This window comes from Protopterus annectens, chromosome 13.part0, assembly GCF_019279795.1.
Source record: "Protopterus annectens isolate FY-2018-M chromosome 13.part0, PAN1.0, whole genome shotgun sequence".
NCBI classification, from domain to species: Eukaryota; Metazoa; Chordata; order Ceratodontiformes; family Protopteridae; genus Protopterus; species Protopterus annectens.
In genome coordinates, this window is record NC_056747.1 from 564,669,544 (window position 1) to 564,688,735 (window position 19,192).

Here is a 19,192-nt window from a genome sequence, read left to right on the forward strand (position 1 = left end):
TTCCAGAATCGGATCCTCCTACTTTTCAAGAAATGCAGGATTTATTGCATGCAGCTGAACAGGTGGGAAAACATACTTTGCAATGTGGTTTTGACTCTTTAGAGGCCTCCTGTAGAGCAGCCGTTACAGGCTCTGTCATTAGAAGACATGCTTGGTTAAAAGAACACACATTACCAGACCATGTTAAAGCAAAATTATTGGATGCACCTTTGCAGCAGGATGTGTTATTTGTAGTTAAGGCAGAAGAGGTATTAAAGAAAATGGAGGATAAGGCAAAATCAATGCAAATGGTGAAAGATTTCTTACAGGTTCAGCCTCCTAGATTTAGCAGAAATTGGCCAACTAAGAATTGGTCCTTTCCAGTTACAGACAGACCTCAAAGGGGCAGATACAGACGTCCAAGAGGTAGAGGTCAACCAAAAGGTCCTTACAGGCCTCGACAGTGGGTGACATCAGGCCAGAAAGAAGGGGAAGACAGGCCCCAACCATATAAAAAGCAGCCCCAATGACTTCCCGCTACAGCTACCAAACAGCTCTCTCTTGGCAGCCCCCTTGGGAGGAAAACTGGCACTTTTTTATCACAACTGGCATATGATCACCAAAGACAAATGGGTTCTCAGCATTGTATCTTAAGGTTACAGGTTACACTTTCACACTCTGCCAAGGTTAAAAGGAATGCCAAATCTGCCACCAAATCAACGAGCAGAGGCTCAAAAACAAATTACAGCACTCATGGATATGAGAGCTATTCAACAGGTACCACCACCACAGGAACAAGGACAAGGATTTTACTCAAGACTCTTTCTAGTTCCCAGGAAGGACAAAGCCTGGAGGCCCAATCTGGATCTTTCTTTTCTAAATACTTAACTGGATGTTCCGAAATTCAAAATGCTAACACTACAGCAGCTTCTTCCCATGCTGGGCAAGAAAGCTTGGTTCGTGACAGTGGACCTCAAGGAGGCATACCTGCATGTCCCTATCAGACAAAACTGCAGAAGATACCTCTGATTCATAGCTGGTTCAATGCATTATCAATTCTCTGCACTGCCCTTTGGCTTATCTACTGCGCCCAGGGTCTTCACAAAGTGCCTGGCACCAGTAATTGCATTTTGCAGACAGAAAGGAATCCAATTTATCTGTACCTGGACGACTGCCTGATTCAAGCAGGGAGCAAGGACATTCTTCTAAAGCATCTGGCGTTTGTAAAAAAGTTATTAAGTTGTCTGGGGTACACAGTAAACGAAAAGAAATCAAAACTAGTGCCCTCACAAGAGATAATATTCCTGGGTGCCAGCTTGAGCACAACGGTCCAGATGGCTTATCTCATGCCAGACAAGCAAGGACAACTGACTCAATACTTTCAATTGATGGCAACAAAGACTCAACTCCCTGCAAGAAAAACTCTGCAGGCTTTGGGTTACATAGCATCTTGCATACTACTAATTCCATATGCCAGACTGCATGTGAGGAAACTACAGTGGTACCTAAAGAATGTATGGTCTCAACACTATCAAAGTTTGGAAACAGTTATACCACTAATTCCTTGCCTTCAACAGGGGTTTCAATGGTGGGCTCAAGCTTGTCACCTCAACAAGGGACAGCCTTTTACTCGACCCACAGCCAGGCAAACACTGACAACAGATGCATCGGATTACGCCTGGGGAGCACACATGGCAGGCAACTGTATTCAGGGCAAGTGGCCCACAGAACAAAGGCATCTTCACATCAATCAAAAATAGATGCTAGCTGTACAAAATGCACTTATAGCTTTCAAGGACCTGCTGCATCCAGGACAACTACTACTAAAGACAGACAACACTACAGTTATGTGGTACATAAACAAGCAAGGGGGCACTCACTCCTACCCCCCCTGCAGGCAAGCCATGACCTTGTGGAACACAGCTCTAAACTATCAAGTTCTTCTGCAATTCCTGCCAGGAGAGAAAAACACACTGGCAGACGACTTAAGCAGAAACATCATGGATCCCCACGAATGAGAATTGAATCCACAGATATTCAGAATGATAACACAGAAATGGTGGAGCCTGGACATAGATCTGTTTGCATCCCCCAATGAACTGCCAGCTACAGAAATTCTGCACAAGGAGTTACCATCCACAAGCATGGAAAGTGGATGCCCTCTCATTCAGCTGAAAAAACCTACAAGTATACGCTTTCCCACCACTACTTCTCCTGCCAAAGGTACTCATAAAAGCCAGGCAAGAAGAGCCAAAGATGATCCTGATTGCACCAGACTGGCCACGACAGCACTGGTACCCAATCTTAAAGAACTTAGCACAAGAACCACCCTGGATTTTGCCTCAAATCCCACATCTGCTGACTCAACACAACAATCAGATACTACACAGCCAGCTAAAGACCTTAAACCTAGCTGCATGGAAGATTCCTTAGTCAAGCAGGCAGTGCCGCTCTCCAAAGCTGTTATGGATGTCATTTTGGAGGCCAGAAGGCCTAGCACCAGGAAAGCCTATTTGGATAAATGGAAGAGATTCTGTGCCTGGAACCAAGCACATAGCCTTGACCCTCATGTTCCAAACATTCCACAGATACTACAATATTTAAATGAGATGCTGGACAAAGGACTCTCCTTCTCATCCATCAAGATCCATGCTTCTGCCATTTCTGCTCATTACAACACGGATCCACCAATTTTCTCTAATCCTTTGCTAAGACAGTACCTCAGAGGGGTTAAAAACATAAGACTGCCCCGTAGAGCACCTACTCCAATTTGGGACCTCAACTTTGTTTTGGAAAAATTGACTTTACCTCCTTTTGAGCCAGCTAACACAGCAGAATTAAAATATATCTCTTTAAAAACTGCTCTACCCCTGGCAATAACATCCGCACGAAGAGTTTCAGAATTACAGGCACTAATTGCAGTGGAACCTTTCCTCATTTTCCACCAGGACAGGGTGTCTTTAAGAACTAACCCTACATTTATGCCAAAGGTGGTATCCAGTGTGGCTCTTAACCAAACTGTTCATTTGCCAACTTTTTATCCAAAACCACAGAATAAAGGGGAGAGACTACTGCATTCCTTGGACATCCACAGGCAGTTACACTTCTGCTTGGAAAAAAAACAAAGCTTTCAGGAAATATGAGCAATTATTGGTAGCATATGCTGCAGGAGCACAGGGAAAAGCCATTTCAAAACAGACTATTTCAAATTGGATAGGACATTGTATACATTTCTGCTATACACACCATGGGAAACCTGTACCTAGCAGCATTAGATCTCACTCCACTAGGGCAACAGCCACTTCAACTGCCTACCTCAGAGGAGTACCTACCAAGGATATTTTGGAAGCAGCAACTTGGAGTTCTGTGCATACCCTTCACCAAGAATTACCATCTAACTCTATACTCTAAATCCAGAGCTGGCATCGCCACCCCTCATGCCTTATAGAACCAGCCACCCAACCTCAGCTTTGGGATTCTACCCAAGTGTAATGACTGCAGCAGTGTAACACGATGAACATAGTACAGTTTTGTACCTACCATAAATGTAGATGTTCCAGTGTATACACTGCTGCAGTCCAGGTTACCCTCCCTCCTTCCCCTCTTACTTGCTGGTACCTACCTTTGTCTTCTACCCTTTACTACCTATGGGGAGTATTTGCTGGTAGCTGAAAGTTGTTGTTTGCTTTTATTATGTATGTTTTATTAGCAATTTGAATTGCCTACCTATCTGGGGGCACCTGACATCTGGGGCAAGAAAAACTGAAGAAAATGGCGTCGGCTGCATCTTGTGTACCCCTGTCGCACTGACGTCAGGGAGGAGGCGATGGCAACCGACGCCGGACCAAGACTTTGGAACTCAGGCCAACTGGGGAACCGCCTGACGGCAGGATAACCCAAGTGTAATGACTGCAGCAGTGTATACACTCAAACATCTACATTTATGGTAGGTACAAAACTGTACTTTCTTCACCGTGGTTACCTTGGCTGGAGGTGGGGACAGGATATGGATGTCCAGTGAGATTAATTTATGGTCTGACCTTACCAGTGAGGGGTATACCTCTGGTGTTTGTGATGACCAGGTCCAATATGTTTTCCCCTCTTGTGGGGGTGGTGACCAGTTGTTCCATAGCATTTGAGTTTATAAATTCTAGGAACCGTTGGGCGAGGGGGTGTGGGCTTTAGTAGTTTACCCAGTCAATGTTTGGGTAGTTGAAGTCACCCAATATAATGGTGTTTGGAGAGACCTTCATGTTCTCCAGTGTTCTCAGGAAGGCCGAGTGAAGTTCCTGAGTTTGGGAGGGTGGTCTGTAGCAGGCTATAAACTGAAAGGCAGTTTTGCCCACTGTTAATTGCTCATGGATGGTTTCCGTTGCTTCGTGCAGTGCTACTAACCTGGAGGTGTGGGTATTTTTGATGTATATGGATACTCTCTCTCCTTTTGTGGTTCGGTCCGAGTTTTGTGGCCGAAACGCATGGTATGAAGTATAATCTTGTAGTGCTGGGGTGCTTTCGGTAGCCTTGAACCAGGTTTCTGTTACTGCACAGACATCGATGCTCTCCATACTGAGGAGAATCTCGAGTGCGTGCATTTTGAGGTTTAGACTTTTGGTGTTGAGCAGCATTACCCTTAGTTTCTTTTTCCTTGTATTGTCTATGGAGGTGGGTTTGTCTTTTGAGCCTTGCCTGAAAACGGCACTATGGGGGTGGCAAGGGCCTTAGCCAGTATTCGAAAGCCCAGGGGTGACAAGTGCAAGCCGTCCCTAGCAAAGCAACGTGGCTTGTTGAGCATGTCATCTCAGGCTGACAGACACTGGATCCCCTTTGAATGACACCAATACTTTAGCCAAATGTTAAAACTTATCAATTTGTCTTTATACTGTGGCATCATTCTTGGTGAGAGTAAGATGCTACTCAAGGTCAGGGGCATACCAGCCTGGACTACATGATCAGAGAGCTCCTCTGTCTCTTTTCATGTAGTCCAGGGAGGTACGTCTCCGGTCATTCACACCAGCATGGACAATGACGGAGTCATATTTGTACTTGCTTTGGAGTGACCTGAGTGCGTGTGTTATGTGACGGATCCTGGCACCCGACAGCTTACAGTGACCTTCTCCTTGTTCAGCCTGGTGAGTGGGACGTCAGTGTGTCTGACTATAGAGTCACCTATTACAAGTGTATTAGGTGTGTTGTTTAGCCTTAAGAGCTGTGACTGTGTGGCACACTGACTTTGTGGACTGTGTGATACGTGGGTATTGTTGTGGGGTAGCAGTTGTTTGTGTGTCTGCTTTGGAGGTCTCTGCTGCTTAGGCAGATTTTTATTTGGAGCCTCCGAGTATGTTTTTGTGTGTTTGTGTTTGGTTTGTTGTTGCTATAGATCTATGTGAGACTGGATTTGTGGTATGTGTGGTTACCTTCTCCTGATTGACTGTGCCAGTCATGGGTCGAGAGAGCTCAGCCTCCAGTTTGGCAATATAGTTGCATCTCTCACATATATTTGAGTTTGTTGGGAGGAGGAGAGGGTTGTCTGTGTACATAAGGCAGTTATAACATTGCCTTAACATTCCCATAGTAACCAGCTGGACTGGAGAGTACATATGAAACTGACCTTTGGACATGTCAGGATATTTATGATTACTACTTTTGACTGATCTAGGAGGATCAGTTAAGTATTTAGAAGAGTATAAGAGAGGTTTTAGTGCTTTAAAATTTCTTCTAAGTGCAAGTGAAAGGCTATAAAGTGAAAACAGAGTGCTTCCTTTGAGATACAGATCAGTTCCAAGGGAAAAAGTGAACAGCAGACTCTGTGGAGCCGGTAATAGTTTAAACCTGTTTAGGCGGTGCTGCCCGATGCTGCGCTATGCGCAAAATCGCGCAAAGCCGCACTAAAGCGGGTTTTTAAACAGGGGACGTGAAAGAGCTAGGAACTGGCCCAAAACGGCCAATAAACAACAAGATTCTGTGCTGAGATCACTCCTCCAGGGACAGATAGGCTGCTCAAAGCTCCCCACTCCCACTGGAGAACAAAGAAGCTTCCTTCTATCCAAGTAAGGATATGGGCAACACAGGAACTATTCTAAAGTCCAGAATACAGCAATACCTGTATTAGGGACTATTCTAACTCAGGAAAGGCGGGAAAACAAGGATTTTTTTGTTTTTTTTCTTTTTTCTAAACAGGCAACAGAAAATGCACAGTAAATACTTTACACAGGCTAGCGCAGTTGAGTGAGCAGCCTCAACAGTTAAATCAACAAAAAGACAAACTTTAAAGTGCAGGTATTAAATAAATGCAGAAAACAAGCTTAATTCTAACAAAAGAGCAGTTTTTACTCGCTTTTCGGCGAGAATAGACAGTCGCAAAGGTAAAGGCAGTAAAAGGTACTTAAAATCAGATAGCAGTCACTCTTTTTCATCTCTCTGCTGCTAGCACCACTCTGCAGGACCACAAGGAGCTTTGCTGAGTCGGAACAAGTGCAAAAACCGCGCCAAAGCGGGTTTTTAAACAGGGGACTTGAAAGAGCTAGGAATTAGCCCAAAACGGCCAATAAACAAGATTCTGTGCTGAGATCACTCCTCCAGGGACAGATAGGCTGCTCAAAGCTCCCCACTCCCACTGGTGAACAAAGCTTACTTCTATCCAAGTAAGGATATGGGCAACACAGGAACTATTCTAAAGTCCAGAATACAGCAATACCTGTATTAGGGACTATTCTAGCTCAGGAAAGGCAGGAAAACAAGGATTTTTTTTGTTTTTTTCTAAACGGGCAACAGAAATGCACAGTAAATACTTTACACAGGCTAGCGCACTTGAGTGAGCAGCCTCAACAGTTAAAGCAACAGAAAGACAAACTTTATAGTGCAGGTATTAAATAAATGCAGAAAACAAGCTTAATTCTAACAAAAGAGCAGTTTTTACTCGATTTTTGGCGAGAATAAACGGTCGCAAAGGTAAAGGCAGTAAAAGGTACTTAAAATCAGGTAGCAGTCACTCTTTTTCATCTCTCTGCTGCTAGCACCACTCTGCAGGACCACAAGGAGCTTTGATTGTGCTTCTGTTAAGAGCAGTAAAAGCATTAATCTCATTCCTTTAACCAAGTCCTATGTCAGAAAATTGAATCTGAAAGTTCTCTGCCATGGCAAATCTGATATTACTGAGAAAAAAAAACTATTGCCGAAACAATAAAAAGACCCAGTAAGTACTGCCCTCCCTTACACCAAGCATTAGCAACCTCTGAGGTCAGATTTGAAATGGACATCAGGAAAGTACTATAAAAAAACATCACAGAGAATGTCCTACAACCTTAAAGATGAGAAAAAGCATTGTTAAAGCTTGGCAGAGATAAGTCTCAATGGGCTATGAAGGCTGACAAGGGAGGGGTATCGTCACTGATACCAGCAGCTATAACCAGTGGATATAAGAAATGGTGAGCGACACTAACTGTTATGAATCTTTAACTTTAGAAGAGATTAAGGCATTATACAACAACTGGTACCAACCTTGACTGCACTTTAGTTTGTTAATGGATAACTTGTTTGACTATCTGCAGACACCTTCCCACCACTTGCCTACATTCTTTGGAATCCCTAAACCACATAGAAATAGAGAAAACCCTTCTTGCAGGCCAATGGTTGCAAGCGGGGAGTCCCTGACCGAAGCTGCTGCCATCTACCTGGATTTTTTTGTTACAACGTCTGACTGAGAAATATTTTTCACACATAAAAGACTAATGATTTTTTTAAAGAAAATTAAAAAAGTTAAAATTGATGTTGATAGCATTTTATTAACAATAAATGTTGAATCATTATATATTGTACTTCCACATAATTATTGTATTGAAACAGTGATTGATTTGTACAGGAAAAACAACAATGGCACACCAGCACATAATGGAAGAACAGGTACATTTTTAGATAATGTGCTTTGTTACAATTCTTTTTACGTATAATGGAAATTACTCCAAACAAAAGACTGGTATAGCCATGGGGGGGGGGGCAGCTATGGCCCCTAGCCTAAGCAAGTGGGAGGAGGATTATGATTTTAACAACCGAGAATACATGCAGCATATCAATGTGTCTGTGATTTATTGATGACATCTTTATCATGTGGAAAGGAGACAGTGCTAAATTAGAAGATTTTATCAGCTGCCTGAGTCAAACCACCAGCTTCCTGCATTTCACCTCTTCCCACATCCTCACCTCGGCAGTCTTCTTAGATATGCAGAATTACTAAAGACTTGGACAAAGTTAAAATGGACACAGATCTTTACAGAAAACCTACTAGAGTAAACCTCTTGCTACATAAGAGTTATTTCACCAGGACAAAATACAACGTTAAGTCCCAGGGCTACAGGATGGCCAGGATCACCATGAAAATGGAACCCTTCCTTAATAACCTAAATGATCTTGAAAATGATTTTTTGGTGAGGGCGGATACAAAAGAAATGTAACTATTATTGAACAAAAAAAAGTACAAGTTCATCAGCACTTAACAGTCCTTACAGGAGGGTTTTAAATAAATCTGTGGACAACAAATCTAAAGACAGTTGTATCTTAACTTTTACTATTGACTATCACAGCATCATTAATATTAGAGAGAATTAGGCCATAATTACTGAAAGCCGTTATCTAATGGACATCTTTGGAGAAGCTTCTTTCTTTGTGTATAGGAAAGCCAGAAACATCAGGAGTTTGGTTGAAGATAGGCCCAGACTATTGGATACATGCACCAATAAGTGTGGAGCCAGCTGTGTTTTTTGTCGGCACATACATGAGGGAGACCGGCTTTTCTGCCCTTATTTAATGAAACTGATTAAAACCAATGCAGGAGGTGACTTTAACTCAATGCAGGTGGTTTACAGGGCAAGCTGCAATGACTGTGAAGCATTTTATGTGGAGAAAACACTCAACAGACTTAAAAGAAGGATTTCTGCCCATCTTTCCCAAATTAGAGCTTGGTGCAAGAATAATGCAGTTTTTTTGGCACCTGCAGCTTCACAAGACACACTAGCTTTAAGTTCCAAATTATTGATCATGTGGACCTTTTGGAACTGGAAGATTAGACATCCCTAATCTAATCTTTTAGAAAAACGTGACCTACTGTAGCAGCTGAAACTGAACTCTTTTAGAAAACCGGGGCTTAAGTATTATTATTCCATAAAAAGCATACTAGAACTCAAAAAAACTGCCCCATTGTTATGGGACTGATTAATGCTCACTACTACTACTTCTCTACATATTCCGTTTTTGTTGTGTTTGTATGTCTTTGTATGTAATTAATGTGGAGCTTTTCTCCTCGGGCCTCCACTGAAAATGGGCTCATTTAGGCCCAGTGGACTTTCCTGGTAAACAAATGCAATAAATAAATTAATGCTGATATTACACGCTAATATTATACAGACTAATATTGTAATAAATATTAAACATTGTGGAAGTAACTGACATTGGTGCTGTTTTCTGATACTTTTACTCATTTAAACGAAGTGTTTTCTTAGTTAGATGTCACACTTGAACAGATCCCCAGGGCCTTAATGTTTTATTTCTAACATTTTTCACTGTATTTCTACCTTAGCAGTTATAGCTATGGCTTTCAGTCTGCTTAGGTGTTCAGTTCACTTGCAGATTTATACACATGTACATTAATATTATTATGATATGTTTTTACACACAAACCTGATGAAGTATTTGGTACGAAAGCGATCTTTGTTAAAATGTTTCAGTTTCTAACTTACTAATATTTATTCTGATGGGTGTCTAGTGGTAGATCTTTTTTTATTAGTCATTTTTTAGTGAGTTTGTGTCTTAAAGTGTGGATTAGTAGGTTAGCCTTAATAAGCTGTTCTGATATATTTTAATTTTTCTCTTTTTAATTTTAGTTCTAAGGTAGCACAGTCTCAGTTTACACTTTAGTGTTAAGGGGGAAGGGACTTGGTTAAAGGAGTGAGCTTAATGCTTTTATTGCTCTTAACAGAACCACACTTTGTAACCCCTCCCTTGCTCCAAATAACATGATTATATATAAATATTGAATGTCTTTCGCCTCACAGTAATACGTTGTCCTGTTCGATTCTCAGCTAGAGCGTCTTCTGTGTGGAGACCTGCGTGAATGGGCGTACCTTAGTTGAAGGTTGTACGTCAGGGCCGGCAACTCGGCACGTAAAAATCTACTGCCAATCATTAGCGGACCGGAGTTCCGCTGTGGTGACCCCTAACCGGGAAAAGCCGAAGGACACACAAACAACATTGAATGTCTTTAATGCTTTTCATTATACTCAATTAGGATAGCTTGTTTGTGTTTCAATAAAGGATTTTCCATTTTAACTCAACTATGGACTACCTACTATTTTTATTATTATTTTGTAATATGTGTTTTAAAGTTCGATTTTTATTAGTGAACTAGGTGCATAACTTATTTCAAGGAGTGAATTTCACACCCTCCACACTGTGAAGTTTCTGCTTGGTTTGTTTTTTGACCCAGTATAGGTTACATACTGAGTTTTCTGGGACTTCAAGGGGTACCAAGGATTTTTCTTTCTGAAGGATAGATATTACCATCCCTGTTGGAAGGGTGGATATGTGGGCATCTCTTATGATGATCCCTGATAGAGGCTGGGGACTTCGTAATTGGAATGTGTGGTTCATAGGGGATAGAGTGGTGGACATAAATGAGCTACTGTGGAAACTGGTTGATACACCACATTGTCCCCATTTCACTCCCCCCCCCCCCACACTTGGGTGCTACCACAGAGATAAGTGGGGGGTGGGAGAGATGCAGGGTAGGCTGCATAATGTTATCCCCTCCCTCCCAGTTGGTAGTGATTGTTAGATCTCCTTGGATGCCCTTAAGCTCCATAACTAGCCCTGGCAACAGAGTTTGATAAAACCGGGGAGCAAAAATGAGTGTTAAGTAGACCAAACTATGGACAAGGGCACATGTGTAAAAAGGCCACAGAGTGAAGCAAGGGGAGTGAAAAAGAGCTAAAAAAAGGCTTTGTCTTTAGTTCACTCTTTGGAAGCCTTTATTAGGACTGGAGGCCTGTGAGAATGAACTACACAGTCTGTAGGTATGCCTCATGATTTATAGAAACACATCACATCTACACAAGAGACCAGAGAAAGGGTCAGAGAGTAAATAGCCTAAAATATTTCGGTGTTCTTCCATGGCTGACCTCTCCTCCACTGCATATAAGATTGTACTGCTCTGCCACGGCAAGCCAAAAAGTTACTATTTCCTAAAATATACAGATGATCTTAAGCTTGAGACACTCCCACACAGCCAACACAAACAGTGATGAAGAGTTGCCAAAATAAGATTAACCCCATCATGGGGCTATATAACAGTGATGGTCAGAAAGTACTTTTTTTTGAGTATGTTGGCAATTACCATCTTAATCAGCAGTTTCCTGGCAAATCCACCTACACAAAAAGGCAGCTGCTTTCCACTAATGGATGGGGACAGTTTACCAGGCAATAAATTGGCCTTGTTAAACCATCTGATGACCTGGAAAGAAGGTAGACTCACTACAGAGCCAGAGTTTCCCTTACATCTCAAGCCTATCATGCCAAAAGATGATAAGCGTATTATAGCATCGCTCTGGACAAACCATCACTGTCTGACTGCTGCCTTTGGTATTGTCAGACATGCCAACCAGTTAGGAGCAAATGACTGTAAAAGATCATAAAATTTAAACTAAAGACACTACCATGAAGCTAAGCAAAGAAATGTAGTGCTTGCTTTTGTAAAAGCATTTTAAGGACATCATTCACAAAACTTCCATTGTGAATCACAGAATACTAAATATTGAAGCATAGTATAGCTGGAAATATTTTTTCAAGCAATTCAGGTAGCTAAAAATTTATGTGAAGCTCATCCTGAAATGTCAGCAATACAGAACACGTTGAAGGAGCATGGGAGAGTCAGAGAAGTCTGCAAATCTCAGTAAGAATCTAATCAGTCAGCTGCTGGCAGCTATTCCCTTTTCTGCTGCTAGCGCCAAACCCTAGTCATTCCTGCATCCTGTTCTTCAAAAGTGAGAATGGCTTGGGTGGGGTCTAAGGATGATCTTCTCCTGAAAAGTCCATTTTATTAGCAATTAAGTTGTGATGGGTAACATCATTGCCAGCTTGATCCCCAACTTTTTTCAGCTTCTCCATCTCATCCTCTGGGGAAGGGAAGCTCGGAGAATCCCCAGGGCAAACACTCCAAAGGCAGCAGGTTAAAGCAGCTTGAATCTCTACTGATTCTAATGAAACATCTTAACACTGAAGGAAATGCTGCCCTTTTCTTAAGGGTTTTGATTGAATAGCCCAGATCACAGAAAACCTGTTGTCCCCCCATATCTACCATGCCTTTCCCAGCAATCATAACATTACAAAATTTGCTTCTTAAGACAATACACGGCAAAAAGCACTGAGAGAGTATGGGGCAACTGGGCTGTCAATCCCTGGGGAAGAAAGACACAGTGAATCCTTTTAATACAAATCTGCTTCTGTGAGATACTAGTCCACATGGCCTAGAAATTCGTAATAGAGGTTTGACCGTCTCTACCTTCCTCATTCTCGGGTATGTTACTGAGGCAGGTGATCTTTCTGTGGGCTTTGTCCTTCATGTCCACTGCCTGGTTCTCCACTGTTTCCATTTTGGATTCTAAGTCTACCAGGCAGTGAACAGTACACATAAGCGTACCACCCAGTTCCTCGTTTCGTGAGTCTTTTGTCCGAACTGCATTTGTCCAGTCAAGACTACATTCATTTTCTGCAGCTCAGTCATTATCTGATTTCATGAAATGTTCAGGGGAGCTTGTTGCTGCTTTGGGACATTGTGCCTTCTTTTAGGGTTAGAGTTCACTCCGTTTGTGGCCATGATTCCTGATCAAATGCGATCTTAGGTTTGACACTTGCAGTCACAATATTACATTTTAAATGAGATGGGGAGAACTGATCACCATCTTAACTAGAAATTCCATGGCTTGTTGGTGTTTTAATTGTGCTGATCCTATGGCCTCGGCCTCAAACTCAGTTATGTGCTTATACAGGATGTCCTAGCTGAGGCTGTCCTCCCTTAGAGAGCTTAGCTGATGCGTTGAAGAGGAGAGAGACCCATTTCTTTGTGGAAGATTTCTGTGTATCCTTATTCATCTCCTTCTACTTCCATGTTCCAGGACCAGCCAACCCTCCAAGAGGAAGAATCTTTCATGCAAACTGAGGAAGGCACTGAGCATCACACTTCCTTCCTCCAGTGCCAGCCATGTCACATTAGAGAGAGATTTTTGTGGGCTCCGCAGTTGCTGACCTTTCTGCCATGTAGGACTTCCCTTGGATGGGAGGGTCCTCCACGTTTGCTGAGGCAGTGGCTTCTGGATATGGTTCAAGTCTTAGAACTCCGGTCCTCCCCAGAAAGTGCTCCTGTCATATTCCAAGTTGCCTTCATATATTTCTTTGCGCAAGTACAGAAGGGCCATAGAAAGTAACTGTTCCTCTGTCAGAATGTAGTGAAGGATTCAACACTTGTCTTTTTCACATTACGTTGGGGACCAGTGGTTTCCATCTGACCTTGCTCTTCAGCTACTTCAATGATTAGTTTTGGTATGTCATGCTTTGGATGGTGACTGTGATGAGAGATAACCTTCTGATGTCACAGGGGACCTGGTTGGTTTTGCTAGATATGGTGGATTCCTTCTGGCATGTCACTGTCTTAGGGCTGCAAATGTAATTCTTGGGTTCACTGTGAATGGTCACCAGTACTCCATGGCTCTATTTTTAGTTTTTTTTTTGCACCTAGATTTTTTTACTCGGGTGATACGGTGGCTAAAGTTTTGGAAGAGAAGAAACTCCTTTTGTTCCCCCTACTCGTGCAGCTGGGTCCTGGTGATCTTTTAAGAAGTATTCCTGAAATAGATGTTTCCATGGCTACAATTCTTGTGATTAACCATAAATTGAGAGGAGTCTTCTCTGATTCCATCTCAAAAAAACGGAGTCATTTTCTGGTTTATCTATTTACATAGTGAAGTGGACAGGTTATTTAAAAGCCTTGAGGTCTGCAGACAGTTCTATTATTACTGACAGTTCTATTGTTACTGGCAGAAAACTAACACACTTTATAAGCATTTCCTTTTTTGTGCCCTTTGCTAGGGGAAAGGAGCAAAAAAGTCTATGGTTTAAACTAACAATGTTAATACAGCACAGTAAGGACTCATTCTGTAAGACTGTCTGCTGCCTTAGGTATTCTGACTTGGATGACTTCTGTGCTTCAGCGTGTTTTATAGTTCACACTTGCATGAAGTGTTGCAAGCTTGCATTGATTCTAGAGACAGCTCATCCCTTGAAGGAGCTCTACTGCAAGGCATCTTATCTTGAAGATGAGGCTTTGCTATGTGTTTTTTTTTCCTGTCTGCATGCTCTTCATAGAATTGCTAGGAACTCAACTTTAGAAGTTCTGTTGCAAGAGACCTCACAAAATGAGATAGAAAAAAATATTTTAGGTACTTTCAAACATTACATCTTTGAGAGTATTTGTCATATCTTTTCAAGGTAGTCCTAGAACGTTATATCTTTGAGAATGCCTTCTTCAGATTTATTTTTCATTCCATCTTTCTTCTTGTTGCTTTTCTTGAGTTTTATATGAGGAGGTGGGATATAATTTTATCCATGCCATGTAAAGCCAGAGAAGTACAAGTAAAGAGTTGAAAAGTATTGGAGAGACCATGAGCTGTTGCTGTACTGTTTGTGTACTAGCATAGAGACATCTGCAATGGTAAAAGATTGGATTAGGTAAAATCTGTTTAAAAATCAGGACCCGACCACTGAGGCTTGTAGTGGGAAGAGACATTAATTTTACATTTTTTTTTAAGCAGAAGCATCCAATGATATAACAGTTACCTTACATAAATTTTCTATTTGTGTTTTTTGCACCAGATTTTAGCAAAAGGAGAGTTGCAGGTATCTGAAAAAGAACGCTCTGCACAGCTGGAACAGATGTTCAGAGACATTGCAACCATTGTGGCAGATAAATGTGTCAATCCAGAAACCAAGAGGCCATACACAGTCAACCTGATCGAACGAGCAATGAAGGATATTCACTACTCTGTCAAAGCGAGCAAGAGTACAAAGCAGCAGGTGGGTAGGTATTTGGAGCAAGTAAGTTTCATAGAATTTTTTTTCTTCATGGCATAAAGTGTAAAGCCATGACATACCTCTCAGTCTCTTAGCACGAGAATTCTGGACAGAATCCAAGGTCCAAAATTGCAATACTGCTGACCCTCACGGCATGTTTCAATGTGGCAATTGCGTTTGCTGCCAGTGCATTACTGTGGGCTCTTCATTTCAGTTCAAGCATAATGATTTTAGAATACTGTTTACTAAACATTTTGATTGCCATAGCATAAATGTGGTTAATGCAGCACTGTGTGCTTCATGCACTAGTTTTTACATAGGGAAGACTAGTCGATGGCTTTCTGACCACATTAAGGAACATTACTGTGCGATCAGAGCCTCTGATGTGCATAATGCTTTGGCAAGACATTCTTCTACTTGTGTTCAATACACCAAATTTTTATTCTTAGTGTTGGAACAAGTAGAATTGTTTTTTGGGGATTATGACACACTGCTGGAGGTCAAAGAATTAAAGTGGCAACTGCGTTTAGGAGCGGACACTGCTCCAGGTTTAAATGACAGTGTGAATGTTAAATGTGCATTGAAATGGCAGGTTTAATTGGTTTTCCCTTATTATAGGTGTTTATAAGAAATATATGCTGTAGTTTTGAGGTGTTTCACCCTGTATCTCCTTTATTTTATATGATGTGTATATTATTTTTATTTTTTTCATGAATAACTTTTTTACGAGTGTATGACTTATACTAGGTTATTGTTATTGGTTGTCTTTTCTAATAAGAGCATTGCATTGGTCTATTTATATCAGGTTCTTTATTGGATAATGGTGACTGGGACTTACTGACTTATTGTTGGTTGATTATCCTCGTATGCTGCTGCATCTTCTTTCTCATCATTGGTTTGAATTATAGGTGTTTTTCATGGTTGCTGCCTGTTTCGTCTCGATTTTAATTGGTCTGTTCCATCTTGCAGCATTACGTTTAATGTTGGTATTACTTTTGAGTTTTTTTTCTATTTTTAACATTTTGTGTTATATATTGTGTGTTATTCTACATTTCATATTCAGCACAGCTTTTTATGAGTAGATGGATGAGTTTGTACTGCAGTGGCTGTTTTGCCTAGGAGCAGAAATTTCGTTGGTTCATTAATTATGCGTAAGCTATTCTTTCTGGTTTTTAAATGGCTAAGGGAAGTTATTATGTCGTGTTATTTCACTGTTTTAATGTGGGTTTTGATTCTATTAGTAATTTTACGTTTGCCTTTAAGTGGGGTTACTACTTCACTTATTTACATGAACTAATCAGCATTCTCTTGGATGCTAGGCTTTAGGTTTCTCAGACATCTTTTTTACGTTTTGTTTTCCCTCTTACCGCATTCTTATTGCTTGCTTTTATGCTGGTTCTTATAGATTTACAGATCTTTTGAGGCTAGTTTCTATTGGTTTACGAACTTGTTGATATGGCTCTGATAGGATATTTTACTTAACTGCTCGTTTTTCGGATTTTTGGAGTGGTTCTGTATTACATTTAGTCTTTGATTATGTTGCTAGTTAGCGTACATTTAATTTCTTTACTAGGTTTATGTCTCTCATGTTAAGGGTTTTCACTACTAGTTGCTACTAGGTTTAGGAGTGATTTTCACTAGTTGGATATATCGGAAAGGAGTTTACTCTTTGTAGCATTACACCTGCAGTGAACTGTTTTTAGAATACTTTGTTGACTTGCTTGCTATTTGATATGTGTTACCTTGTTCTTTCTAGTTATACATCGGATTACTTTGCAGATAATTTTACTGTTTGACTGCATTTATAATCACTTTATTTCCTGACATCTGTATTCCCCCATTGGTGCATGGCAAAATATTGTCCTTGTGGTATTGGGTATCTTGAGCTCGTACTTGCTATTTTTATTGGAGGATTTCCCACGTAGGTGGCTAGAGCTACCGCCACTCTATTGGCTGTACTTAGCAGTGTTTCCATAGGTTTACAGACCTTTTGTTTAAAGTTGATTGGTTAATTTAGTCCTGCTTCCCCATTTTACATCATTTTAATGTTTTATTACATTTTTATTATGCTTTAAGATATAAATACATGTTTTGCCTGTATTTCACTTTATTCTGACAAAGTTCTTGGATATTTAAGAATGAAAGCGCTTAATTAAAATCAGTTTACGTGTGAATTAGTGTCATGTTTTATTTGATGAACAGCCGATGTTAAATTGTCTATCTCGCCTTCGTTCTTGCTGGTTGGGGATCGGAGATGATCCTCGGCTCCAACTCTGCCATCTTCTATAGCTCAAGAGCTGTTACTGGCTCGAGGCTACCCATTATCCCATGATGCCTAGCGCTAGCTACCCAGATCTCATTTGCCACTTCAGCTGCAAAGTGTCGTTTTTCTGGCTCAGGCTTGTATTAAGTTTATTACAGAACTTTTTTCTACAAAAAAAAGTATTTTTCCTAGGGGTTATTGTTAATTTTTAGTTTTATACTTGTGGTATTAGCTAAGTGTGTAGTACTAGTTCCTCCCCCCCCCTTTTTTTAGACCTCATTTAATTTAGAGAGTTCTCCCCCTCCTTATCCTTTTCTGTCAGGTTAGCTGTTTAAGTTAGAGGCTTTTCTCCTATCTTTTTTATAGGCCAGCCATTTGAGCTTAGAGGCTTCCTATTTATATAAAAAAAAAATCTTTAGTTAGTCTGTAGTATACTGAGTTTTTTCCTGTAGACTGTATATTATTGTTAGCTGTTGTTGTGTTTTTTTTTTTTGGTTTGAGGATGTCTAAAGAATCCAAGGTGTCTGGGTTCAAGAAGTGTGACTCATGCTGTCAGAAAATGTCTTTGACAGATGGGCACACTTCTTGCGTCTATTGTTTAGGCGCTGTGCACCTGCAGGCCTCTTGTTCTATCTGCCATGCATTTAGTCCAAGAGTTCTGCAGGAGCGCAAGAATAAGCTTATTCTTAGGGGTCTTTTAAAGCCCCAGGATTCACTGGCCAAGACTCAGCCTGTGAAATCCCCTAAAGTTACCAAATTGTCGGCTCCAAGTTCGGAGCCGTCTTTGGTTCAAACTCTTCCTGCCACTTCAGTTACGGCCGGAACCGATAAGATTATATCTCCCTGTCGGCTCCATCAGAAACTTAGGAGCCGTCACGGAGCCACAAGAGGCTGAGGTCCCCCTCTCTAGAATCGATTAATTCGGCGCCTCAGTCTCCCCTGCTTCAGAGCGAGCACAGTCACAGATCATCTCACTCCTCTCGATCCTCTAGGCTCTCGGATCACGACGTGGAGAGAGTGGTCAGTAGGTTGCTTAAGTCACAGGCACTTGTCAAGATGTTGTCCAGCCCTCCTCAACAGGTGTCTGCTCCGTCCACTTCTATCGATGTTCCTTCTCTGACTCCATTGAGCTCGGAGCTGGAGTTCGTTGGGGTTCCAGTAGTGGAACCGTTGGCTCCGATAATTCTTTCTCCTTCGGTTCCGTCGTCGGCTCCGATTCCCTCGATGATGCCATCTGTCGAGGGATCTGGGCGCCGGGGCTCCCTCGTCGGCTCCAAGGGGGCGAGTGGCATCGGACCTTTGTCTGACCCTGACCTCCCTCTCGGAGCTTCGGCGCAGGTGAGCTCGGCTCCTACATTGGCCTCGGAGCCATCTCCCTCTGTGCGGAGAAGGATTCCAATTTCCTCGGAACCGGAGCCGCCTTTGCATCGTGGCAGGGACGCCTTCGATGTCATGAGGAGTATGCTGGCCACTGAGTCAGCTCCACTATCGGCCCCATCGGCTCCGTCCCCTGTATTGCCTGTGGCCAACCTCTGCTCCTCCTCCAGACCCCAAGCGTGGGGAACTGGCACTCCAGGGCACCCCATTGGGTGTTTCCTCTTCTTCCGAGACCTCCCCTGATCATTCAGAGGAGCCCCTTCGTAAGAAGAAGTGCAAGAGGAAGCACATTGACTCCCCTGAGTCTGTCACTTCTGATACAGACTTAGATGACTCGGAAGGGTCCCCGAGATCCCGCTCTGAAGATGTTTCCTTTACGGACATCTTCGAAATGCTTAAGCGGAGGGGGAACTGGAATCCCCTAGCCCCTACCGAGGATGAGTCTGTATTCCTGGATGCGTTCGG

At 41.9% G+C, this 19,192-nt stretch overlaps 1 protein-coding gene across 1 annotated transcript in view; it reads left to right on the plus strand.

Moving 5' to 3' along the window:
• SBDS (SBDS ribosome maturation factor) overlaps positions 1-19,192 on the plus strand; it is a 471,306-nt gene that overhangs the window by 278,170 nt on the left and 173,944 nt on the right. The window contains exon 3 of the mRNA XM_044054206.1: positions 14,890-15,090. Within this exon, the coding sequence (XP_043910141.1) occupies positions 14,890-15,090 (201 nt within the window). The remainder of the gene's footprint in view (positions 1-14,889; positions 15,091-19,192) is intronic.